This window comes from Mesoplodon densirostris, chromosome 11 (assembly GCF_025265405.1).
Source record: "Mesoplodon densirostris isolate mMesDen1 chromosome 11, mMesDen1 primary haplotype, whole genome shotgun sequence".
NCBI classification, from domain to species: Eukaryota; Metazoa; Chordata; class Mammalia; order Artiodactyla; family Ziphiidae; genus Mesoplodon; species Mesoplodon densirostris.
In genome coordinates, this window is record NC_082671.1 from 58,250,659 (window position 1) to 58,278,346 (window position 27,688).

General features: G+C 37.0%; 1 protein-coding gene across 1 annotated transcript in view; it reads right to left on the reverse strand.

Annotated features, from left to right (window-relative positions):
* Positions 1-936: 936 nt before the first annotated feature.
* MUC19 (mucin 19, oligomeric) overlaps positions 937-27,688 on the reverse strand; it is a 123,049-nt gene continuing 96,297 nt past the window's right edge. The window contains 30 exon segments of the mRNA XM_060114199.1: positions 937-1,093; positions 1,803-1,911; positions 2,551-2,586; positions 3,561-3,675; positions 5,135-5,172; positions 5,509-5,671; positions 5,760-5,791; positions 7,983-8,012; positions 9,881-9,928; positions 10,091-10,147; positions 10,434-10,481; positions 10,606-10,659; positions 13,710-13,763; positions 15,238-15,279; positions 15,689-15,739; positions 16,644-16,703; positions 17,016-17,069; positions 17,247-17,300; positions 17,549-17,596; positions 18,049-18,102; positions 21,341-21,376; positions 22,046-22,099; positions 22,535-22,588; positions 23,311-23,364; positions 24,438-24,491; positions 25,677-25,730; positions 25,969-26,013; positions 26,920-26,973; positions 27,081-27,134; positions 27,628-27,681. Coding sequence (XP_059970182.1) covers positions 937-1,093; positions 1,803-1,911; positions 2,551-2,586; positions 3,561-3,675; positions 5,135-5,172; positions 5,509-5,671; positions 5,760-5,791; positions 7,983-8,012; positions 9,881-9,928; positions 10,091-10,147; positions 10,434-10,481; positions 10,606-10,659; positions 13,710-13,763; positions 15,238-15,279; positions 15,689-15,739; positions 16,644-16,703; positions 17,016-17,069; positions 17,247-17,300; positions 17,549-17,596; positions 18,049-18,102; positions 21,341-21,376; positions 22,046-22,099; positions 22,535-22,588; positions 23,311-23,364; positions 24,438-24,491; positions 25,677-25,730; positions 25,969-26,013; positions 26,920-26,973; positions 27,081-27,134; positions 27,628-27,681 — 1,817 coding nt within the window.

Genomic DNA, 27,688 nt, shown 5'->3' on the forward strand with positions numbered 1-27,688 from the left:
AGGCAGCAAAGTGTAGAATGTACTGAAGATGACAGTCATGATATTATTGAACCTCAACTTCTTCTAGCTCACTACCTCAGTGATATGCAAAATACAAGTAGAGGAGTGGGTTGGGGGAGTGACATTAATTTAGTTTTGGTCTTGCTTAATTTGTGGTACCTACAGAATGTCCAGTTAGAGATGTAAATTCAGAGTTCTATCAATGTAGTTCTATCAATGTAATTCAAAGAAGAGTTTGGGGCTGGAGATATAGATTGGAGATCCTCCATGTATAAACACATCTGCCTATGTTAGTGAAATTTTCCAAGAAGCCTCAGTAAAATGAGAAGAGGAACAGGATACAACTTTGGAGAACTGAGATTTAAAAGACTGGCAAAAGTGAAGGTGTCCACAGAATGTAGGAGTACTAATTTAAAATGATGTCACAGAAACAGCAAGAAAAATGTTTCAAGAAAAGAAGAGTGAAAATGATATCAGACCCTACAGAAAAAAATCATAAGAAGGCCATGGGTGTTCTCAGCAGAGGGAGTTGTCATAGAATGAAAGGGGTGATGAACAAAATTTACATTTTCATAAGTTTAGCTGTGAAGGGAAGGAACAAAACAGGAAAATGGCCTTATCCACATGAAGAGTAGAAGGCGAGTACACTGGAGAGACATGATATGACTCAGTTTCTCCTTGACTTCTAGAATTCTCATTGCTACCAAATAAATAATATGTTCACTAATTGCTTACAAAGTTGTATTTATTTTTCAGATCCAGTCAATAAAAGTACAAAATGACTCATAATGGCAACTCACATTTTGAGTGACATACAAATGTTTAGTTATTCTCATTATTTAAGTCATTATTTTTGTTACCAAATAAATACCTGGTCTGTTACAACTGGAAAGGTAATGTTATTTACTATTAACTGACTGCTGAGGTCGTAGATTATTAGCACACGTCTAAGCAGGAACACGTCGTGATGTGCCTGTATCTGTAAGGTATTGTACTGCCATCAGGACAGTCAAGAACAATTTCTCTGAACTCATAGTTTTCTTCTTGGCAGCAAAGGCATGAATTTTTCAACAGAAACTTATTATAATCATACCTAAAAAAAGAAAATTAAGTAATAAATATTTTCAGAATGTCTTCTGAAATAAATTGGCATCAATGCTCAAATTCTAATTGTCTAAGTGATTTAGCAAGTCTTCCAACAAATTTATTCTTTCCCTACACCTTGCATTTCCCCCTTTACTGTAAACGTCTGGTGTGGATTTGTTATAATTGGTATGTAAGACCAAAAAAAAAGAAAAGAAAAGAAAAGATAATGAAAAAAGTCCAAAATGGAGAGATTTACCATTTCATAATTAGAACATTATGGTGCAAAATATATAAACAAAACATTTTTTAAATATACAACTTAATACCAAATTATTATTCTCCATATATTAATCTACATGTAAAAGTGTACAAAAGGAAAAATATGTAATATATGTTATGTCTAAAATGTAAGCAACTTTTTAAAAAATCACTTTTAAGCAAGAGTACTTGCTTAAGTAATCTCTGTAATCACTATATGAAAATAAATACATTTGTCATAAATGTGTTATGTTTGACTTATCTAGAAAACTACTTTAAAATGATTAATTACTATTTAAAATGTTTATTTTGATTTGCAGATATTAATATGTTCATTTTAACCGGGTCCTGATCATTAGATCTCATGTAAACATTTGTCCATGTAATGTTTTAAACGCTTAATTTTCTCCACAGTGTTCCAAAATTAATGCACAGTATACATTCAAGGAAAAACTTACCTGAGAGTCTTTTTACATTCCCCTATGCATCTTGCCATCTCAAATTTTTTCTTGCAACCATTGTAGTTAACAGTCACATTCACAGGTGAAGATCTGCAATTAGTTTTACCTAGGATAACAGAGTCAAAAATGAGGTTCAACATTAACAATTGCTAAGTCTCAGTTTTCTTAACCATAAAGTAGAGAATAATAACAACAAATACTTCACAATGTTATTGAAAGGGATTAACTGTCTCAGCACCCAGAACAAGGTACCTGGTTAATACTCAATAAATATTATTATTATTCTATTATTACTATCATAGGAGAAGAAGGAATAAAAGAAGGAGAGGGAAGGGAAGAAAGTAGAAGGAGGAAGGAAGAAAGAGGGGGGAAGGAAGAAAAGACAGAGAGATGGTTGTTTCTGATACCCAGTTTCTCATTGCTGATCATCCTTATGATCTAATACAACAATTTACAACATAACCTACTGATGTTAGGAGAGCAAACTAATTTTTTTCCATGAAAATTAAATTTTCTCCCTTGTAAACATCACTGGTTTTTACTGGGAAGAATGCTGCAACAAACATGCGTGAGAAAATATAATACTTTGTATTAATTGTTAGTTTATGCATATGGGTTAGATTACCTGTTGTGTTAAAAACACAGGAGACTTTCTATTAATGATCTGCTGTTTTGTTTTAGAGAAACACTAAATTTTTGTCAACAGTTTACATTTCCTCTGTATGTGGAACTTGATTTTACTTACATGTATAGCAACAGTTATTTGAATCATAGACTCTGCCTTCCTATAGGGGTAAGAGAAAAAGAAACAGATTGAAAAACCTCTGTATTTTTCTATAAATAATATAACATTTGTTAACTTATTGAAATAGCATCACAAAGGGGGAAATGGAACAGGTAGACATGCTGATCTCAGATCCAGTCAGCACAGACGGGAGAGTATAGCAATAAAAATGAGACTATTGACACCAAATTTTTTCAACAGTAGTTAGAAAGGGAAAAACAATGTTTAAATTAAATTCTTCTTTAAAATAAAATACCAAAAAATAAACAAAATTACTCCTCCCTATTTGAATTGAAAAAAGAATACTTTAATAATAACATTACTACTTGACACTAAGTTTCTCACAGGTAAGATTTTCGCCTTATAAATTATTATACCCTCAAACTTATCAATGTCTCAAAGTAGAAACTCAGTAAATGTTGAAGGCCAACACTGGCATTCTAAAATAAAACTTTAAACTATATTATCAATTATAGCTTCAGAAAGAAAAAAAATAGTTAAATTTAAACCTTCCTTAGTAATTTAAACTTAAGCATTCATTAATACAAAACCCTCACCATATTTTTGGGGGATAAAATTGTGGCACAAAGAGAGATCTGAACAGAACACATTTATATGATTATATTTAAAAATATATTCTTTTACAGAAAATGATTAAGCTGAATCCATGAACCTTGGAAAAATAGTTTTTTGTTTGTTTAAAAAACAGCAACATGCTTTCTACAGTAACTTACTTCTACACTAGCACTAGATTAAGTTTTATAGAACCTGATTGATATATATATCAAATATATATTTGATATGAAAAATATACTTGGCAATAAAATGTGTATGACATTACTGGAATGGAATCTACAGGAGATGTATAACTATTGTCCAGGCACAAACATTTCCAAATAAGGAAGAAGACAGGTTGCTTTTATATTTAACATGAGAAGTGAACCTTGTTGATCACTGCTTAAGAAGATGACTTACTTCTGCACACCAACTCTGCTTTGGGCAGTCTTTTACCACCGCAACGAAACCTGTGCTCTGGCAGAAGTAGGAGACACATGGGTTGCTGGGGTCACCAAATGAAGCACCAACCTGGGAGGTAGGGAGGGGGACAGAACAAATGAGTATTCATCTTGATTTCTTTTTCAGGTTGACAATAAAACCTGTAATTCTTTTTTCAAATTTATAATGTTTAGTGAATTTCCAGAGGCACTTTCAGCCATTAGATTAATATTTAAGAAAAGGTGGATTAAAATTTTCTACTTCCATAAATAAATCAGAGGTCTTCACTGGGAGCACAGACTGTGTCAAGATTCTCAGCCCTCAAATTAAGATTCATCTATAGTATCTCTATTATATTTTTCAAGGATTTTAAAGAAAAGTCCCACAAGATATCTTCTCTTTTTTTTTTTTTTTTTTTTTTTTGCAGTACGCGGGCCTCTCACTGTTGTGGAGCACAGGCTCCGGACGCGCAGGCTCAGCGGCCATGGCTCACAGGCCCAGCCTTTCCGCGGCATGTGGGATCTTCCTGGACCAGGGCACGAACCCGTGTCCCATGCATCGGCAGGTGGACTCTCAACCACTGAGCCACCAGGGAAGCCCCGATAAGATATCTTCTATCTTTCCTCGTGTTCCTGTGATTTTAAAGCTCTCTAGATTGCTTTATAATTACTTTATGTTTAAAATTCAAACATCAGTTTGGGGAAATTCCATTTATATCAGGCCCTCAAACCACAAGTAAACGTTCTGGTAAACTGAAATTTTATTATTTCAACTATTTTACATATAAATGACTAGACGTAAAACTTCTCTTTGTTCTTTAAACATCGTCACATTTTATATTTCAAAACTGTCATAGGTTCTCAAATCAGATAACCTTTGGAAACTAAAATTTAAGAAGCCCAGGTAGAAATGTGAGTGTAATAAATGAGTTATATCAAATTAAATTATTATTAAATTATAGGCTCTGTTTTATGTATTTCCTAACATACCACATATTTTATTTTATATTTAGATTGTTATAATATTTAGTATCACCAGTTCAAATTTATTAATATCAGTTTGAGAATCATCTGGTTTTTATGGCTTCGTGATACTTTTCCTAGAAAGTTAAATTACTTTCCAATATGTCAAATCAGTTGTCAAATCCAGCCCTGAATATACTGTGTTGCTATATCCCTATAGTAGAGCTCTAGTCTTTTGGGTTTTCTTATTTTATCTCTGACAGTTCGGCCATCTGATCTTTCTGATTATAATTACAGTTTAACTCTGTTCATTGATTTGAACATTGTATGTCTTCTCCATTTGGTGAGACCCATGGGAAATTTTGTTCAGAAGCTCCATTGCTAGGTTAATGATCAAGTATATTGCCCCCTTTTGAAGCAAGTTATGGTGGATGTTGCATTTGACCTTTCTTTTGAAATGAATATGGGAAATAAATAAATAAATTCCACTCCACCATTATCTATGATTTTTTTCATATTAGCTGAAAGAGGCTGCATTTATTCATAATTATATTAATAAAAGTATTTTAAAGTAGAAATGACCTTACCTTGTAGTCGGTATTGTTAAATAAACATGTTCTTGGTTCTGAAAAATAAGTACATATTTTACCTTAAGATAAATATTATAATTTTTTTTACAAGACAGAAATTGTATATGAGATCATATTTACCAACCAATAAGGTAACATTAGAATGTGTCTTCCCATAACACCATCATCTCCTTTTAACCTACTGATTACATTCATAACTGGGTTTCCCCTGTTCCAAAGATAGTAAGTTTTAAGAGGGCAAGTATTGATTCTGCTTTATCACACCCATCAAGCATTTGACTCATATTAGTAGCTCAATAAATACCTCTTGAATGTGTGAATAAGTAAACAACTATTCAATTCAATTCAAATAATGCATTATGAATACATACCACAGTACCCGATTTCACAGCAGGTATCATTAGCTTTGAACTTTACAAGCCTTTCTTCAGTTTTGCATGTGGGTGGAGAAGGACACTCCTTGGGTTTACAGTCTACGGTCTTTGCATTGGTACAGGTGCATCTGTGGCAATTGGCAGTCCATGTGTCTCCAGGCTACAAAAACAAACCAAGTTTAGACTTCTATTTGAATACAGGAACGACAGCAAATTTGGATTAAAGTAGAGACAAACTGTGTACTTACAGACTTCTTTTCTCCCAGTGGACCATGACAAACTGTTAACATGAAATGACAAATGCTAATTAAATTCGGCAAACTATAACAGTCAATTATCTGTAGATAACCACCAGGTTGACCAATACTGAATTGGCACTAGTATTTCAGAGATACAGAATTATGAAGGATTGTAAGGTGCTTTAAGGTGGATAAATCACCTCCCCCTACTTTGAGCAAACTGTCTTTAACAAGCATATATATATTTCCTATTTTTACAATCCTCAGAAAGGATAATTCTTGACCTCTCCTGTCAGTGGTCAATAAATCTTATGGCTATTGTTTTATTTATTGTTTCACTTTCTGACTTCTGTCTCCACAATCTTAAAAGTCACCAAGACCTCATAATTACCAGTTCCAAGCACTCTTTCTCAGCTTTTCAAGTTCCCTACAATAGCTGACATTTTTTTTACCTCTCACCTTCTTGCAAACGTTCTTCCTTCAGACTGAACACTCTGAAATTTCTGTTAGCAGCACTTCCTCCTCCCTCTCATTTTGTCTCTATTCTTCCCACTGGTACCTTTCTCCATCTTTACAGTATCCACTGTAACATCAGGTGGATGACTCTCAAACTTCTAGCTCCTGTATAAACATCTCTTGTGAGCTACGGACCCAGATCTCCCTTGGCCTAATAAACAGCACCTCAGAGGATTTAAAAGAACCTCAGACACTTGCACAAAATAGGTTAAATCATTTCTCCCCTAAAACCAGTTTTTCATCTAATCTGGCCACCTCCTGTTAAGGGCTGAACTATGCTTTCAAATACTTAAGCTTAAAACTTAGAAGTCATCTTGATTATTTCCTTTCCATCATTTGGCATTAAACCAATTGCAAAATCCTGTATCCTTATCCTCACCTGAATCTCTTCCTTTTCTGATTTTACTTGTTACAATACTACTCCAGGACCTTAGTATCTTTTTTTTTTTTTAACATCATGGAGTATAATAGCTTTACAATGGTGTGTTAGTTTCTGCTTTATAACAAAGTGAATCAGTTATACATATACATATGTCCCCATATCTCTTCCCTCTTGCATCTTCCTACCCCCCACCCTCCCTATCCCACCACTCTAGGTGGTCACAAAGCACCGAGCTTATCTCCCTGTGCTATGCGACTGCTTCTCACTAGCTCTCTATTTTACGTTTGGTAGTGTATATACGTCCATGCCACTCTCTCACTTTGTCCCAGCTTACCCTTCCCCCTCCCCGTATCCTTAAGCAGGACCTTAGTATCTTTGACCTAGCAGAATCTGGCTTTTTCGGGGAAGTCTGACTCAGTCTTCTTTCTGATCCAGTCAATTGTCTGTGTCATAGGTAGAATAGTTTCCCTAAAGCCTACTTTTCATCTCATCATTGCTTCAATTAAGAACTTCTGATACCCCTTACAGTCTTGCAAACTAAATACCTTATTTTAGCATTCTGCCTTCTGAGGTTGCCATAACATGTCTCCAATCTATCATCTCGACCTTGTCTCACTTCTTTCATTTACATACCATGAATTAGCCTACTTATTGTTCTCAAATTCCAATTCTCTAATGAAATACCTGAGAATCCTTCCAAAGTATACAATATATGTAACATGTGTGACACATAACATGTGCTCGCTATATAATACATAGGTCACATATTTCACTGTGAAATTTATTTTCAGCCTTATATGAAAATTGCTTATGTTTCTTTGAAAATCTCCCTTCTCCCACTATATCTTAAGATCAGAGAATGATTTTTTTGGTAACTTTTGCCACTTTGTACAAAGCACATCACATTGGCTTGGTAATTTTAGAGGAACTCAAAGTCCTCTAAAAGTACTGAACTCTGGTTATGCCTAATTTTTCTTGCTAAAATTCAGTCCTCAAAACAAGCTGGAATTATTTAGCTTAAAAAATACTATCGAGTAGCAATATTTTGATCAAGGTATCATATAGTTACATGAAACACTTTATTTAGTAAACTCTCTTTTGACTAAGTGACAAGATGCATTTGTTTGGTTTGGCTTTATTAGTTTGTGTGTGACAAAACAAACTATCATTCACTATTTATTTGGTGAATAAAAGCTAAATTCATACACTTCAAGTTTTCCTATTCTATCACACTTCCATAGCTAGTGACTTTCATTGGCATGACCTCTGAAATTTGATTTACAAGAAAATCCATTAATGTAGGATGATTGATTTTCAAGTGGAGGTAAGCTTACCTGGAGGTGGTGGAAGTGATACTGGGCATCCTGTGTAAAAACAGACACCTCATATTAATCTCTAAAGTTACTGGAATAGGTTTGGAATAAATATAGTTTTCTAATCACTGAAAATACATGGACGCATTGCTAGTCTTACAAACAGACATATCCCCATCAATCTTCCCTTTCTACTCCTCATGGCATTTGATATTTTTCCATTAGAAAGTGTTTCCTTTAGATTTCAAATTTTAATGGGAGGAAAATATGAGAATCTAAAGGAGGAATGAGAATCAAGGTAAACTTCTCTTCAAAATTTATCAGAAGACAGTTCTGATAAATAGGACAATAAAATGTATAATGAAACAAGGAAAAGGATAACTCAGATATAGAAAAGATATAAGTATTATTAGTTGCCTGGTTTTAATCCTTTAAGAATTTTTATCCTCTTTTTGTCTTACAATATTTTAATCTTGTTCTGTCTCCACTCCCACAAAATGCTTTAAACTGCTTACTTTTTTTTTTTTTTGAGGCTTCACTTATCACAAAGTTTGGTCAACCTAACAATCTACTCAAATTTCAAATTCTATTTCCAAATTGCTAAAATTCAGATTAATATTTTTATTCTCTCTACCAAGCAGAAGGCTGAACTAGAAGTAACAGAATATTTGAGAACTTAAAGTTTCTTTATGTTTGAGTAAAAGGACCCCAACAACTAATAGGTACAGAAAAACAGAAAATAAATTAATTAAAGATGTGCAAGTTTGGGGCATAAAATATTTCTCTTTACTAAGAGGACACTAGGCTAATTCCCAATTATAAATGCTTAACAGATTACCAGAAACCAGAAACAGCAGAGAGAAATTGTGTTTAGGCATAAATATAGCAGAAAATTTTCCCTACCCAGATTTCCCAGTTCATTGAAAAAAATTTTAACGGGAGGAATAAGATACAATCTCATACTCTCCACATTGTTATCAGAGCAATTTTTCTAAGACCTATCTGATCATATCATTCTCTTAACAAAATCTTTAAGGAGACATCATTTATTATAAGGATAAAGTCTCATTTAGTTTGGAAATAAGGTCCCTCATAAACATTCCTTTGCTTACCTTTCTAATCTCATTTCTTCCCTGAACATCATACAAATATTACCAATACCTGGTTGATTCCTGAAGTCACTCATGCTGTCTCAAGTCTCTGTCTTTTTAAGTGCCATTTGGCAGGAATTCCCTCCTCATCCTAGCCAATATTGAAATCAATGATCTCTTCCCTAATGCCTTCATTCAGCCCTACCAACTAATAAACAGAAATTAACAGTCTCAGTGCACTCCCAGGACCATAATTGTTGTGCACGTGTTTGAGTAGCATTAAATACACTGTAACAATAGTATCTGTGCAGATAATAATCTCTTCTAGGCTTCCCTGGTGGCACAGTGGTTAAGAACCCACCTGCCAATGAAGGGGACAGGGGTTTGAGCCCTGGTCTTGGAAGATCCCACATGCTGCAGAGCAACTAAGCCCGTGTGCCACAACTACTGAGCCTGCGCTCTACAGCCCATGAGCCACAGCTACTGAGCCTGCATGCTGCAACTACTGAAGCCCACGCACCAAGAGCCCATGCTCCACAACAAGAAAAGCCACCACAATGAGGCGCCCATGCACCGCAACACAGAGTAGACCCTGCTTGCCGCAACTAGAGAAAGCCTGCACGCAGCAACGAAGACCCAAGACAGCCAAAAATAAAAACAAATAAATAAATAAATTTATATTTAAAAAAATAATCTCTTCCCCCCCCACACACACACACGCAAAGTAATAAAATGGCAAGGGCTGCTACAGAGTCTAGCACATGTAAGGTATTAAAGAAGTGTTAGTTGAATAAGTAACAAAGAAATTAGTAGTTTTCCCATACTGACCTGTTTTATTTTCATTTTCTTGATCTCCTGTTGCTACTACAGTGGTTTCTGTAAAAGGATAAAGCTGTCATTTTATTTATTAGATAGCATGTACACATATCAAGTTTCTGTGTGTATTCATGCACAAATGATCACACACATTCACGATTAAGGAAAGCTTCGTGTGGAAGAGACAATTCATTCCAGTGCATTTGGGTCATTTCATTTTACCTGGGTAGGACACTTTGGGGCTTGTTGTGATTTCATTTGACACTGAGGTGGAGCCTGCAGAAGGAAATATTTAAAATTTCAGGAATAGCACATTTCATAATCCCATTCTCAGAGATTTCAAGGTCATAACTAAGTCTTCCAGTGAGGAGTTCTGCTAAAAGCCTAACCCAAAAAAATCCCTAGTTGAACTTCAAAGTCATATTCCAAAAGGAAATGTAGGATAATCTTCCTGGCCTTTCTTTGCTGTTTCTTTCCCACCACTCTTCTCCTCCAAACTCAGCTCCTCATATATAATCACAGACACACTGATCATTGAAGAGTCTGTATTGCTAGCATTCATCTGTTTGCATTCCAGTTCCAGAGGTTTCCTTGACTCCTGTGGAAGCAGTGACTGCTAAGTGAGGCACAAACGTGGTGAGTAGAGGGACTGAAAAAGCTAGAGTTTAACTTCAGGTAAGCTGCCCTGTCTTCGAAGATGCCACCAAGCAAAGTTCATTTATTATTATTTGACCTACCTGTGGTAGAAAGTACAGGAGCACTGGTTGTTTCAGATGCTTCCTTGAAGGTAACTTAAATGAATAGGGAAAGAGCAGTGAACATTTTCTGGTCTCAGGAGACTGTGTCTGAAGACATCTTCACAAAGAATAAGAGTCTCAAAGCACCTGGAGTGTACTAGTACATCTACTAATGCTAGTTCATGCTCCTGCCATTGAAACAGAACAGGTCCTAACATAGCAACTCCGTGCTCAGAGAAGAATTGAGTATTTTCCTATGACCCTGGTAGCCTTATCACTTAAGGGCCCCCTTCTCTTAATGACAAAAACTATTTTCACACTTAACTATTTTGCTTCCTATATCCTGGTTTCCTTGTTCTCCCATATTAGTTTTTTGGGGAGAGTTGTAGGAGTTGTTTATATATTTTGGATATTAACCCCTTGTCAGTCATATCACTTGTAAATATTGTCTCTTATTCAGGAGGTTGTCTTTTGTTTTGTTGATGGTTTCCTTTGTTGTGCAAAAGCTTTTAAATTTAATTAGGTCTCAGTTGCTTATTTTTTTATTGGTGTGTAGTTGCTTCACAATATTATTTTAGTTTACACTGTACAGCAAAATGAATCAGCTATATATATATATATATATATATATATATATATATATATATATATCCCCTCTTTTTTGGATTTCCTTCTCATTTAGGTCACCACAGAGCATTGAGTAGAGTTCCCTGTGCTATACAGTATGTTCTCATTAGTTATCTATTTTATACATAGTATCAATAGAGTATATATGTCAATCCCAATCTCCCAGTTCATCCCACCACCACCCCTTTCCCCCTTGGTATCCATACTTTTGTTCTCTACACGTGTGTGTCTATTTCTGCTTTGTAAATAAGATCATCTATACCGAATTTTTCAGATTCCACATATACGTGTTAATATATGATATTTGTTTTTCTCTTTCTGACTCTTTCATGGTCCATTTATGTCTCTACAAATGACCCAATTTTGTTCCTTTTTATGGCTGAGTAATATTCCATTGTATATATATACCACATCTTTATCCATTCATCTGTCGATGGACACTTAGGTTGTTTCCATGTCCTAGCTATTGTAAATAGTGCTGCAGTGAACATTGGGGTGCATGAGTCTTTTTGAATTATGGTTTTCTCTGGGTATATGTCCAGTAGTGGGATTGCTAGGTCATATGATAGTTCTATGTTTAGCTTTTTAAGCAACCTCCATACTGTTCTCCAAAGCAGCTGTGTCAATTTACATTCCCACCAACAATGCATGAGGGTTCCCTTTTCTCCACACCATCCCCAGCATTTATTGTTTGTAGATTTTTTGATGATGGCCATTCTGACCAAGATGGTGGGGGAACAGGAGGATGGAGAGTTCATCTCTCTCCACAAATGCATCAATAGTACATCTACAGATGGAACAATTCTCACAGAACACCAGCTGAACACTAGCAGAAGACCTTGGACACCAGAAAGGACAAGAAAGATCCCCGCATAACAGGGTAGGATGAAAGAAAGAAGGGAAAAAGAAGAGGAGAGGAAGCAGAATGGGATCTGTGCCCCTGGTGGGGGGAGCTGAAGCACAGGAGAGGTTCCCACATCTGGGGAAGACCCCTCATTGACAGGGAAATCAGTTGGGACAGAAGGGGAGCATCTGAGGCTGTTGAAGGAGGGTGTGTGGCAGACAGGACAGAGTGACACCTACACAGACAGTACGTGCCATAACCCTGCATGCCCCAATCTGGGACGTGTGTCTGCCAGTGCACATGGGGGCTGAGAGCTGGAATGTGGGGATTGGAGAGCAAACCTGGTGGGAGGACTGCTGTTGGCTGCAAGGAGACAGCCTGAGGTGATAGGAGGAAGGTAATTCGTAAGTGGGGATGCTTCTGGAGGAAATCATTTGCCTATTTTTGTTTTTATTTCCTTTGCTTTTGGAGACAGATCCAAAAAAAATATTGCTACAATTTATGTCAAAGAGTGTTCTGCCTATGTTCTCTTATAGGAATTTTATGGTTTTAGGTCTTACATTTAGGTCTTTAATCTATTAGAACTACCATATGGCCCCACAAGTCTGCTCCTGGATATATATTCAAACAAAATAAAAACACAAATTCAAAAAGATACATGCACCCTAATGTACAAAGCAGTACTATTTACAATAGCCAACATAGGGAAGCAACCCAAGTGTCCATCAACAGATGAATGGATAAAGAAGATGTAGTATGTATATATGCATGCATATGTATATAATGGAATATTACTCTGCCATAAAAAAGAATGAAATTCTGTCATTTGCAACAATGTGGATGGACCTAGAGAGTATTATGCTTAGTGAAATAAGCCATACAAAGACAGAAACTGTATGTTATCACTTACATGTGGAACCTAAAAAATAAAACAAACAAATGTATATAGCAAAATAGAGACAGACTCACAGATATAGAGAACAAACTAGTGGATACTAGTGGGGAGAGGGAAGAAGGAAAGGGCAAGATAGAGGAAGGGATTAAGATATATATATACTGTATATAAAATAGATAAGCAACAAGTATATATTATACTTTCAGGGAATATAGTCATTATTTTGTAATAATTTTAAATGGAGTATAATCTATGAAAATATTGAAGCACTATGCTGTATACCTGAAACTAATATAATATTGTAAATCAACTATTCTTCAATTAAAAAAAAAAGAAAAATAGTGCCCCTATCTCCCTGTCACTGTGGGAAGGTAAGAGCCTAATTTCATTCTGTAAGCACCAATTAGCAAACACAGATGGCCAAATCACAGAAACCAACCTCTCCCCTAACGTTCTCTACTACTTTCCCACTAGTTCACCCCAGCACTTAAACACTCTCCCACCTTTTATTTCAGCAAAGTTGAGTTCAAAATCTCAACTCTATTGCAATATTCTTGACTCCTATTTAATAATCTTAAAGTCTTTTTTGCACATTTAACTCCATTTGGCACAATTTTTCTTTTACAGTTCAAGTTTAATATTCATAGAGATAAATATCCATTTTCTGAAACAATTGGATGTTAAAGGGAAGAAGAATATTGAACATGTTAACTTCACTCTGTCAGTCATTTCCATTACCTTGGCTGGAACTTTCTGAGACACCAGTAATTTTGCTTGATATCACAGCAGTGCCTGAAAAGTCAAATGAAGGACATTTCACATCAGACATACCTTCTATAGGAAGCCTCAAAGATCAAAAGCAGGAAGAGAAAGTAAATCAGATGAAAGTCTAGGCCAATGCTGCCACTAGCCCATAGAACAACCTTATGAAGTAAAAACAAACTAACAAAAAACAACGACAGGGTTTCCCTGGTGGCACAGTGGTTGAGAATCTGCCTGCTAATGCAGGGGACATGGGTTTGAGCCCTGGTCTGGGAGGATCCCACATGCCGCAGAGCATCTGGGCCCATGAGCCACAACTACTGAGCCTATGTGTCTGGAGCCTGTGCTCCACAACAAGAGAGGCCACAATAGTGAGAGGCCCGCACACCACGATGAAGAGTGGCCCCCACTTGCAACAACTAGAGAAAGCCCTCACACAGAAACGAAGACCCAACACAGCAAAAATAAATAAATTAATTAAAACAAAAAACAACGACAGAAAAACAAAACCCTCTGGGCAGATGAAACCCCATGGATTTATAACTTGTTGAAGAAATGCTGGCTGGATTTTAGCCTCTACTCCTCCCTTTAGTAGTGTGCCCTTGTGTACTTTTACACACTTACCTGGGGGCTCTGGTTGGAGCCCAGAAACTCAGAGCAAGAATACAACCTTAGATGGCTGGAAGAGGACATTCTCTAATGAGATTCTGCCCTATTTCCTAGCCCTTTATCTTTACCTTCAACATTCCCCTAGGTTGAAGCAAAGGCATAGGAGTCATTAACTGAGAACGCAACAGATTTGAACAACTGACACTTACTTTTTTGCGTTACAACTCCAGTGCTAGTTCCTAAGAAAGGCAAAGAAGACTAAAGTCAGGACTGCTGTGTTGATGCTACAACATTCAGTAAATTCCAGAGAAAGGCTCTTATTTTTCTAGGCTTAGCTACTTAGAGCCACATATTAAATATTTTCTTGCCTGTGTTGGAACTTCCAGGAATCCCTGTTGTGCCAGAGGCTATCCCAGTGGTACCTGTAGTAAGAGAGAAGGATGAGCCTCACAAAGCCTTTCTCACCCTAAGAAGAGTGTGGTATTGACAAGTGTTCCTGTTTCTCTGAAGCAGTAGAAAACTGTTTAAATTTTTTCTTGCACAAAATGTTAAGCCTAGCATATTTTCCTGTGCACTTTCTCATAACTGCTTGTTCAAATAAAATATAGGAGGAGAAGTCATACTTGCTCCATAGATCTTATTTCTCTAGATCTAGAATCATCTAGAATCTGATATTAAATGAGAGAATGTCTGTCCTATATTTACATGATTTACTTCTACTGACTTAACTCCCTGGTTTTCCAGCATCAAAAAAAAAAAAAAAAGAAAGAAAGAAAAGAAAGAAAAGAAAAGAAAAGAAAAAAAATTGTTTAAACTTGTGATCAAGGGTTAGGCATCTCAATCAAAGCCTTAATTAACAAATTTACTTGTGTCTATTATAGTGATCTCCACTCACCTTCTTGGCTACTGGTGACTCCTACTGATTCCGGGCTATTGCCTGGCAAAACGAAAGCAGTGAAATTTCAAATAAAGAATGTGCCTAGAGAATTAAATTACATCTATAGTATGTTCTCTAGGAAAAACCAAGGAGCTAATCTAGGCTGGCCTTATGATCTGCTATTAAATTAAAAGAAACCATTTTTAAGTCATGCTAATTTTCATTCACAACCTCTATGTAGTAAATTCAAATGGAAAAATCATTGCGAATCCAAAATCTGGCAAAACTCACCTGATGAAATTCCTGCTTCAGTGTTTCCAATATATTCTTTAAAAGTTGTTGCTTCTGTAAGAGCAAAGGAGGAAAAATTGAGAAGCTTGAGAGGTTGAAAATATGAAAATGATATAGCAGTGTATGATCTTCTCCCTACGACCACTTAAAGGAGAATTCCTTTTATTATTTGACTTACTTGTTTTGAAACTTCCAGGTGAGGATGTCCCAGAGCCTGTCCCAGTGGTACCTGGGATGGGAGAGAATATAAAGAGGAGGAAATGTGCAGGGATGTCTTTCTTATTAGATGGAGATCATGGTTTAGGACAAATCATGTGTTTCTGTGAAAGAATGCATTCCTTCTCTAGGATTCCTTGTTCCAAAAAGTGAAATAAACATTTTTTTATTGATCTGTTTCATTTCTTATGGTAAACTCCAGTCTTCTGGGATCCTTCTTTTCTGGAACTAGTATCATGGAGTTGGGTGCCTCTCCCATCTTCACCTTTTTAACTTCCCCAACTTCACCCATTTTACTTCTAGTAGATTGGCTCCCTGAAATTATGCTACTGACTTCTGAAGGTTAAAAAATGGAAAGGATCAAGAATCTTGAAATTTTAATTAATTATTTCAAGACAGTTCTCCCTTTTAATTTCAAAGTTTTATAATTGTAAGACTAGGCTCTCCGAAAAACAAAATATTAAAAACACATATGTCCCCTTCAAATTCTGGTTGATCCTGTTTGATTTGACATTCTTAATCCCAAAATTAGAAACAATCTAGTCTCCAGCACTCCAAAACTTTGCCTTATGGATTTAACTTAACCATACTGGCCATTGTTGAGATCCAACTCCTCCCTTTTTCAGGCTCCTTTGCCTTTGCCCACCTATATAGCCCAAGGAATCATGTTTCCATTTATTTGTCTTCTCTTCTAACTCTATATGCCCATGATAAGGAAACCCACCAGCATCCACAGTTTCAAATATCATTTGTAAGTGAATGACTTGACAAACCTCTATCTCCAAGGCAAGCCTCTCTTCTGTGTTCTGGTCGCACTTATCACTCCTGCTGAGCATACTAACTGGACACCTCAGAGCATCTTAAACCCAAACTGTCAACATTTGACCTCACTATATCTTCTTTCAGTTATAAATTTTTTCCTTCCTCCCGTATATTCCCAGGTACAATAGTTGTGCCAGTAGTCACCCTCGTGGTAACTGAAATCACAAGAGGAGAGAATCAATTTATGATTCCCTTTTACTAGGGTTTCAAAGTAGGATTTGGTTTAGCACAAATTATATCAGAAACTTTCTTGCCTTAAGTGCGGCTTCTATTATGCCATTTTATTACAAATATACAAAAAAGGCAATTCACACTGGGTAAAATATAGGGCAGTTAACATTCTAATAATTTGTACCCAAAGAGAGATTCAGGTAGAATAGAATTCCCCCTAATTTTATTGTAGCCAACATGATTTAGATTTACTTTAAGATGAAGAGAAAAATAATTATTTGACTGCTATTGCTCACCTATTTTAATTCTACCCTGGGTGGTTTCACCCCTTCCCAAAGAAGTGGTGGCCCCTAAGTGAAACAAAGAAAGGAGAAGAATACTAAATTCTGAAGACTCATGTACACAGAAAAGTTGGGTAGTATCCACTGGGTATGGTAAGGAATGTGTGTTTTTGGGTGAAGGAGTTGAAGGAGGAGGTTATCTCATTACTGGAGTTCTTTATACTCCCCATTAGGTTATTGCTTTACCTGTGTTAGAGTTTCCAGATGTAACTGTTGTGTCAGAGACTACACTAGTGGTACCTGAAGTAGAAGAGAGGAACAGAGAATCCCAATAGTGACGCATTTAACATCCCGAGAAGAGCATGGCCAACAAGACTCTCTGGGACTTGAAAGTAGAAGACTCTTCTTGGGGTTATCCTGTCAAAATGATGTGCATTCTCCATTTTTAAATTCAGGGCCACAATAAAAACATTGGCTCATGTCCCAGCCTTGATGATTTGTTTCTTAAGGTTAAATATCAGAGGTCGCTGGACCTCTCCCATATTTACCTATTTCACTTCCAGGGCTTGGCCTCTCAGATGTGCCAGTGGTGGCTCCTAATGAAAAATTTAAAAAAAAATTGTCTAAATGCATTTAATTGTATAAAGTGAATAAATTCATAACATCCAAAATCCAAAATTTAATAGAACTAAGCTTCCAGAGTTACTTCCATCATCTCTGCTTCCCTACTTATAACTATATGGACATATATTGCCTCCATCTCACACCCAGGTAATAGCTTGAATGTCCAAAAGGGAATCCTTTCTGGACTTCCCTCTTAAGAATTACAGTATAAGGTTTATCCCAGAAGAAATGACATAATTTTCATAAATACAAGCTTCCTCCTTTTCTTTGGTTATGCTTCCTTCTCTGGAAGTTGTAGCTTCTAAGAGTGAAAAGGTAGAGAACAGTGAAGGCTAATAGAAAGTCATAAAAAGCCATCATGTGCTATTGCTCCAGAGCTTGCCCCAAGAAAGAAATTATAGCACCTGTTTCCTCATTGATTCACCTGTGTTGGAACTCCAAGGTGAGATGGTACTACCACCATACACTCCAGTAATACCTGAAAACAAAATTGAATGGTATTTGAAAGATTACTACACGAAATTTATACCAATAAAATGGAAACCTGGAAGAAATGGACAAATTCTTAAAAAGCACAACCTTCCAAGACTGAACCAGGAAGAAACAGAAAATATAAACAGAACAACCACAAGCACTAAAATTGAAACTGTGATTAAAAATCTTCCAACAAACAAAAGGCCTGGACCAGATGGCCTCACAGGGGAATTCTATCAAACATTTAGAGAAGAGCTAACACCTATGCTTCTCAAAGTCTTCCAAAATATAGCAGAGGGAGGAACACTCCCAAATTCATTCTATGAGGCCACCATCACCCTGATACAAAAACCAGACAAAGACATCACAAAGAAAGAAAACTACAGGCCAACATCACTGATGATGACACAAAATTCCTCAACAAAATACTAGCAAACAGAATCCAAGAGCACATTAAAAGGATCATACACCATGATCAAATGGGGTTTATTCCAGGAATGCAAGGATTCTCCAATATATGCAAATCAATCAATGTGATACACCATATTAATACATTGAAGGATAAAAACCATATAATCTTCTCAATATATGCAGAAAAAGCTTTGGACAAAAGTCAACACCCATTTGTGATAAAAACTTTCCAGAAAGCAGGCATAGAGGGAACTTACTTCAACATAATAAAGGTCATATATGACAAACCCACAGCCAACATTGTTCTCCATGGTAAAAAACTGAAACCATTTCCACTAAGATAAGGAACAAGACAAGGTTGCCCACTCTCACCACTATTATTCAACATAGATTTGGAGGTTTTAGCCACAGAAATTAGAGAAGAAAAAGTAGTAAAAGGAATCCAAATGAGAAAAGAAGAAGTAAAACTGTCACTGTTTGAAGATGATATGATACTATACATACAGAATCCTAAAGATGTTATCAGAAAACTACTAGAGCTAATCAATGAATTTGGTAAAGTAGCAGGATACAAAATTAATGCACAGAAATCTCTTGCATTCCTATACATTAATGATGAAAAATCTGAAAGAGAAATTAAGGAAACACTGCCATTTACCATTGCAACATAAAGAATAAAATACCTAGGAATAAGCCTACCTAAGGAGACAAAAGACCTGTATGCAGAGAACTATAAGACACTGGTGAAAGAAATTAAAGGTGATACAAACAGATGGAGAGATATACCATGTTCTTGGACTGGAAGTATCAACATTGTGAGAAAGACCATACTGCCCAAAGCAATCTACAGATTCAATGCAATCCCTATCAAACTACCAATGGCATTTTTCACAGAACTAGAACAAAAAATTGCAGAGTTTGTATGGAAACACAAAAGACCCTGAAGAACAAAAGCAATCTTGAGAAAGAAAAACGGATGTGGAAGAATCAGGCTCCCTGACTTCAGAATATACTACAAAGCTACAGTAATCAAAACAGTGTGGTACTGGAACAAAAACAGACATATAGATCAATGGAACAGGATAGAAATCCCAGAGATAAACCCACGTATGTATGGTCACCTTATCTTTGATAAAGGAGGCAAGAATATACAATGGAGAAAAGACAGCCTCTTCAATAAGTGGTGCTGGGAAAACTGGACAGCTACATGTAAAAAAAAATGAAATTAGAACACTGCCTAACACCATACACAAAAATAAACTCAAAATGAATTAAAGACCTAAATGTAAGGCCAGACACTATCAAACTCTTAGAGGAAAACATAGGCAGAACACTCTATGACATAAATCACAGCAAGATCCTTTTGGACACACCTCCTAGAGAAATGGAAATAAAAACAAAAATAAACAAATGGGACTTAATGAAACTTAAAAGCTTTTGCACAGCAAAGGAAACCATAAACAAGACCAAAAGACAACCCTCAGAATGGGAGAAAATATTTGCAAATGAAGCAACTGACAAAGGATTAATCTCCAAAATAAACAAGCAGCTCATGTAGCTCAATATCAAAAAAACAGAAAACCCAATCCAAAATTGGGCAGAATAACTAAATAGACATTTCTCCAAAGAAGATAAACAGATTGCCAACAAACACATGAAAGGATGCTCAAAATCACTAATCATTAGAGAAATGCAAATCAAAACTACAATGAGGTATTACCTCACACCGGTCAGAATGGCCATCATCAAAAAATGTACAAACAATAAATGCTGGAGAGGGTGTGGAGAAAAGGGAACCCTCTTGCATTGTTAGTGGGAATGTTAATTGATACAGCCACTATGGAGAACAGTATGGAGTTTCCTGAAAAAACTAAAAATAGAACTACCATACAATCTAGCAATCCCACTACTGGGCATATACCCTAAGAAAACCATAATTTAAAAAGAGTCATGTACCACAATGTTCATTGCAGCTCTATTTACAATAGCCAGGACAGGAAGCAACCTAAGTGTCCATCGACAGATGATGGAGAAAGAAGATGTGGCATATATATACAATGGAATATTACTCAGCCATAAAAAAGAAGTGAAATTGAGTTATTTGTAGTGAAGTGGATGGACCTAGAGTCTGTCATACAGAGTGATGTAAGTCAGAAAGAAGAAAACATTTACCATATGCTAACACATATATATGGAATATATATGTATATGGTTCTGAAGAACCTTGGGGCAGGACAGGAATAAAGATGCAGATGTAGAGGATGGAGTTGAGGACACAGGGATGGGAAAGGGTAAGCTGGTGTGAAGTGAGAGAGTGGCATGGACATATATACACTACCAAATGTAAAATAGTGGGAAGCAGCCGCATAGCACAGGGAGATCAGCTCGGTGCTTTGTAACCACCTAAAGGGGTGGGATAGGGAGGGTGGGATGGAGACACAAGAGGGAGGGGATATAGGGCTATATGTATACATATAGCTGATTCACTTTGTTATACAGCAGAAACTAATACAACATTGTAAAGCACTTTACTCCAATAAAGATGTTTTTTAAAAAATTGAATGGTATCATTATGTCAACTTTATTCCTACAATAAGAAGAGCATATTCTAGAATAGGCTGGGGAAACTACAGAATTCTTTATTATGTTAAAATGTTGTTTTCAGAGATAGCTTTTTCCAGAGTTTTTAATATTTTTTTCTAATGTCATATTTCATCCCAATAAAAATTTGGTGGGGGGAAGGTGCAATGTGTGGTTGTGGGACACTCAATGATAACATTCCTTTCTCTGGGATAGATGTCAGTGAAACAAAGGTAGTTTCCTTTACTTACCTGTTTGAATGCCAGTGACTTCGCTACTAGATCCCCCTAGAAGAATAAACAGTGAAGGGTTGATTGCCCATTGAATTTTCATCTGGGTAAAGTATTGATGTTACTGAAATTTTAATGTGCAAGAAAAGTTTAGATATGTGACAAAACAATCTAGTGAAATAGTGTGGTAGTAGTAGCAGAGGAGCATAGCTAAGTGGATGGACCTTGAAGCCAGATGGCCTGAGTTGAAATCTGCTGCTTATTTGCTGTGTCACCTTGCACACATTAGTTAATATCTCTGAACCATAGGTTTTCTTATCTGTGAAAACAGTAATACTTACCTCACAGTTTAGTGTGAGGGAAAAGAAATAATAATAAGTTGTAGAATAGTTCCTGGCACATAGTTAGTGTTCAAAAGGGTTAGCTGTTATTGCTATTGTAAGTGAAAAGTGGAGAGGTTATGAAGCTTGTGTGCTCACATGTATTTATTCCAGTTTCTGTGGTCCCACTGTCTCCAGAGGGTGTACTAGCTTCTAAGAGAGAAGAAAAGTTAAAAAAAAAAAAAAAAAAAAAAGTAAGATGAAGAGGATTTAGCATTCTGAGAAAAGTTAAGCATTCAGGAAAGTTAAGCATTCTAAGAAAAGTTTTCTTGATAACAGCACCATGAAAGATACTTTACTAGTAGAGATTTTCCTGTGGAGGATTCTCTCCAGTTGGTTGGCTCACCTTTGTTTGAACTCCCAGGTTCAAGTGTAGTTCCAGAAGCTACCCTTGTGGTACCTGCAACAAAAAGAGAAGTGGTGACTTTTCATCCCATGGGGGGATCTGATCATCTTTTGGGCTTTTTCAAATGCTTGTGAATTATTTGTGTTCTCTTATGCATAGTTTTATTCCCAAATCAAACAAAGATGTAAATTCCTCGGCATAGGAGGCCCCTCTTCTGGAATTTAATGGTAGTAAGATAGGGGTTGTTCATGCTCTGCCTTCTTGTTCTTCTGGCCACCTTCCCACCATAGTCACCTAATGTGTTTCCAGTTCCTTCATTTATTGATACTCCAGTGGTAGCTCCTAAAAGGATGAAAATAGGAAAACTTTTGAATGTAAACATAGACAGTTATTGGGATAAGCGCTGCACATTTCAGTTACTTTTGTACTCAAGGAAGAATCTAATGAACAGAGGTCAATTTTCTATGTTAATTGTAGCCTTCTGTTCACCTGAAATAGAACCCTCTGGGACTGTCCTTCCATCACTGAATTTCGTGGTGATACCTAAAATGGCAAACAGAAAAAACTGTCTAGACATTTATCGCTTCTACTTTCATTTGCAGGGATCTACATGTATAAGGCTGGACCACGGAAAGAAAGGGACTTCAAAAATCTGCCCAAATTGATTCAAAATTAAGTAACAAAAGAAAACATTGTTGGTCTGAGATGAGAGTTCTTAAAAAGTTCCTCCACAAGAAACTGTCCTGCAAGAAGCAAAAAGCACGGTTGACCATTGAACAAGGTGGGGGTTAGGAGTGCCAACTCCCTTCATAGTCAAAAAATCCATGCATAATTTACAGTTGGCTCTCTGTATCCACAGATACTCCATATCCATGATTCCACATCCGTGGATTCAACAAACCACAGATTGTGTGGTAACAATAATATTTACTATTGAAAATAACCCACATATAAATGGACCTGTGCAGTTCAAACACATGTTGCTCAGGGTCAACTGTAATTTATCAACCAAAATTCTCACACACACCACCACACACGCACATACACAATAATTCTCATCTATTTCCATTCCACTACAGAAGTTCTAATGACTCCAGTGGAAGTTGTGGTTTCTGTAAATAAAAGAAAAGAAGAAACATATAAAAGAGGATTTAGGAAGAAGGGAAAATAGGCTATGATGTTTTTATATGAGAAGATCAGTGTGAAAGACATTTTTGCCACCTTATTTCTAGAAAGGATGTTTTCTTTCCAGCTTGTTAACCTACCAGTATTGGAACTTCCAGGTTCAACAGTGGTACCTGAGGCCATACCCTTGGTACCTGAAATGAGAAGGACATGGGATTATCATGCAGAATCTTCCACATCAAGGCAATCTGAGTATCAAATCAATGTATAAAAATAAATGTATATTTCGAGGGCCATATCATTCAGTGCTACATTGTGCATGGCAGCTTCCAGAAGCACTGTTCACAGAGACCGTTTTGTTCAGATGGCATACCTATAAGCATGCCCTTTCATTGGCCTTTCTACTCCTGGATTGAATCACATGTGTTTTTCTCATATATCAATTATTTCATTCATTCAACAAATATTTATTGAGCTCTGTTGAATACTATAGATTCATCAGTGAATCAATAAATGAAGACTTTTTACTCAAGAAGCCTATTTTCTAGTCGGCCTACTTAGCAAATATAATATAAAATCTTCAGCTAAGAACAGAGGAGTTTTTTCCACATCCTTTATCAAAGATAAGGTGACTTGATTGTCTGATGTTCCAGAGATAGTTCCTAATTGTTGAAAGCAGGAAAAAGATTCTGTGTATGTTATGACCTTTAATCATTCATGGAGGCAACCAACCATTAGGCAATTTAGAATTTAAAGTTCAAGACACAAGTCAAATGGGAGGCAAAGTTTTCTAAGTTCATTTTAGTCATCTTCTTATCTGAGACAGAACCTTCTGGGGCATTGTTGACTCCTACAGTAATGCCTGTAATATCCAGTGGGTTAGTCGGTTAGTCTTCCAGGGAATTACTACTCCTACTGCCCTCTTCAGAAATCCACACCACAGTGGCAGGCATGGGAAAAGGCTGGTCCAGAAACCAGTTGGGGGTTGTGAATCAACAGTATTTTGGGCCCTGTATATTGGCTGGAGGGCCTGCCCTTCCTGTACAATATCTCTGATCCAGAGGCAAACTCATGATGGTTCTCAATGGCAATGCTAACATCTGGGAATCCTAGTTCTCACTGATTTCATCACAGTGACTCTGAGGCTTTCTAAGGAAGTTTTAGACTCTGGAAAAAAGAAATGAGGAAAGTGGAAAGTATGTTTGGGGATACATATTTCTCCCTGAGGTTAGACAAGGGTTGATTGCCTTTGTATCTATTCCATTACCAGTGCTGGAACTTCCAGATGTAATATCTGGGCTGGAGACTACACCACTGGTACCTGAAATCACAAAGGAAAAGGGATTATATGTCATTTCCTTTATGTTCAAAGAAGAGTTAAGAAGAAAATCATTATGTTTCTTTTCAGTCATTGAGGTCCTATTCTAGGATTCCTCACATATATTTCCACAAGTACATTTCTTTCAGAAAAATATTAAGTAAAACTATATTTTCGCATTAGAAGTCCTCTTATTCTGAGTACTGGTAAATATCAGGGAGATATTTATATTTTCTCATGTTCACCTGTTTGATTCTCAGAGACCTGGCCCCCTGGTAGAGTAGTCTGAAGAGAAGACAAAACAAAAAGATTGAGTGAGAGACAGAGAGAGAGTTAGAGAGAGAGAGAGAGAGAGGGAGAGTATTCTGCTGTATATGAATTCAAGGATTTGGGAAAATATTAACACTCTGGAATTTGGAAGCTCAGACAAAGATTTCCATAGGCAGAAATCACTCTGCACTCTGTATTATTTCAGCTAGAAGGAATTGACAAAAAGAGGTAATTCTTTTTGGATTCTAGCTAATATGCTGTTGATATTTGTAATACCAATGGAGAAATTCTATCCCTTCTTTAGACTTGAAGCAGTGAAGCTCAATTCTGTATTTAATGGATTTTCAAAAAGATTTTATCTCTAATAGCAAACCTATTTTTTTTTTTTTTTTTTTTTTTTTTGCGGTATGCGGGCCTCTCACTGCCGTGGCCTCCCCCATTGCGGAGCACAGGCTCCGGAGGCGCAGGCTCCGGACACGCAGGCTCAGCGGCCATGGCTCATGGGCCCAGCCGCTCCGCGGCATATGGGATCCTCCCAGACCGGGGCACGAACCCATATCCCCTGCATCGGCAGGTGGACTCTCAACCACTTGCGCCACCAGGGAGGCCCAGCAAACCTATTTTGACTCACTTGTAGTGTCCCTAAATTACACATAAACTTTCTCAAGGAAAGCCTAGAGTGTCCTAAAACTGATGGCCTCTAATCACAGGCTCTTTGTTTTCACCTGTTTGAGCTCCAGTTCTAGTCTCTTCTGTGGAAGTTGTGGCCTCTGAGGGAAGAAATAGGATAATGATGAAGTCTGGGAGTTTGGAATACTGGGAAGAGATATTGGGGTATTTTTTTTATTATAGAAGCCCTAAAAGTGAGATCATGACATCTGAGATTAAATATGGGGAATTTCCTTCTTGCTAACCTACCTGTGTTAGAAATTTCAGATGCAATGGTTGTTCCAGACATTTCTCCAGTGATACCTAAAATGCAAAAAGTAAATGTTGCAATACAGCATTTCCTCTTCATTTCATCTTGGAATCATCAGTGTGGCCCTAAAGCACTGGTATCCTTTTCTGAAGACTGTCTATTAAAAAAAAAATAGAAAATAAACAATTTTACAGCATTTCATTTCCCAAGTCAGCTTTGGATGGATGTGTTGCTCTTGGGGTTCCCTTTTACTATGTAGTAAGAGGAAGCAGCAGTAAAAATCACCCTTACCTGTTTTACTTCCAGGGACATATCCACCTGGTGTGCCAGAGGTGCCTAAATGAGGGAATAAAGTATGGTTTAATCTTTGTAAGAAGGAATCTTTGATATAACTTGGAACATTTTGATTATCAGTTGCCTTCATGAAGTTTTCCATCGAGGGGAGATAGAAAATAAATAATAAACATCATGCATAAGTATGAGAGAGATGATAGACAGCAGGCTATGGCAGGAAGGTAAGCTGGGTAAGGAGGATTGGAAGTACTGGGGGAGGGGGTTGGGATATATGCAAAATGTATGCATACCTTTTTACAGGGAAAAAAAATCTTTGTAAGCCAGAACACTGAGGACAGCTTGATTGAGACATCTGTGGTCTTGGAATTCCCAGGAAGAATAATTACCCGGGTTCATATGGTACAATATTATTGAAGAAGAGGATTATCATGGAGAGGATGTACAACTAGTTGACCCTAAAGCTAGGCCCAGGCAATCAGTGACACCTCGCCCCCTGCCCTGGCCTTGGAACTTATGTTCTGACCACAGTTCCCATAGTGGGAGCCATTTTCAAGGATGCAGCCTGGAGAGAGCAATGTGTCATTGAAACGTTCAGGATGGTATACGTGACTAAACCCAGTTAAGGCCTCTATATAAACTTTGAAGATTCTGGCAGGCAGATACAGAGATCTACTTGTCTTATGGCTGCCCAAGACATGCTTTGTATGTAAGTTCCTTTGCTTATTAAACCTGCTACCCACCAACCTGGAGTGGTTTGCCTCTTTCTTCAGTCTCACCTTGCCCTTTGTGGATGGAGCCAAGTTTCAGATTTCACCCAGGAAGCTCCTGAGTTTTTGAACCAACAAATATGGCAAGTCCTTCCATCATACTCCTTCCCATTCATTTGCTCACTGAAGCGACCCAAATAGAGAAATAATGAGAACCTAGGCCTTAGACTGAAAAACTCACCTCCTGGTAGTCCTCCTTGGGTAGTCTCACTGCCTCTTGTGGAACTTGTGGCTTCTGAGAGAAGAAAAAAAAAAAAAGGAGTAAAGACTTGGGGTGTGGACAGGACATTCTGGGCTTCCACAGTCTATATCTCCTGAAGGTCCACATTTAGGACTCCTGACCTGTGTTGGCACTTCCAGGTCCCAGAGTTTTGCCAGAGATGCTCTCAATTGTGCCTGAAATAAAAAAATAATAAAAAAAAGAGATTGTGGTCAACTTGTTGCACATCATGAAATGGGCATAGGCTTTAAAAAAAACTGTTTCTCCCATATACCAGTGAATCTATATTTCTCTGGACTTCTTAGTTTCAAGAGATCCTCCAGGTATTTCCTTCAAAACATGTCTTTCCCTTCTCAAATTTATGGAGAAAGTCCTCCACCACTGAGACCCCCTTTTAGGGTCTAGTTAAAGGAAGATAGATTTGAGGGCAAATCACCTGTATAACTATCAGGAATGGGCCCTGTGATGCCCTGATGAAGGCTCGTTAGAACACAAGCAAGAAAATTTGAAGTGTCTGAACTGAATTTACTGACGTCAAATATTGAACATCTGCTAAAATTTTGCCCAATATGCTGAATATGGAAACTCAAAGAGTTTTGATATATTTCAGACAAGACTTTTTATTGGGAAGATATTAGAAAGTACAAGTAGTGACTCAGCAGTGCTCACCCATGATTATTCCAACTCTTGCTGTTCCACTTTCTTCTACAGAAGTTGTAGCCTCTGAGAG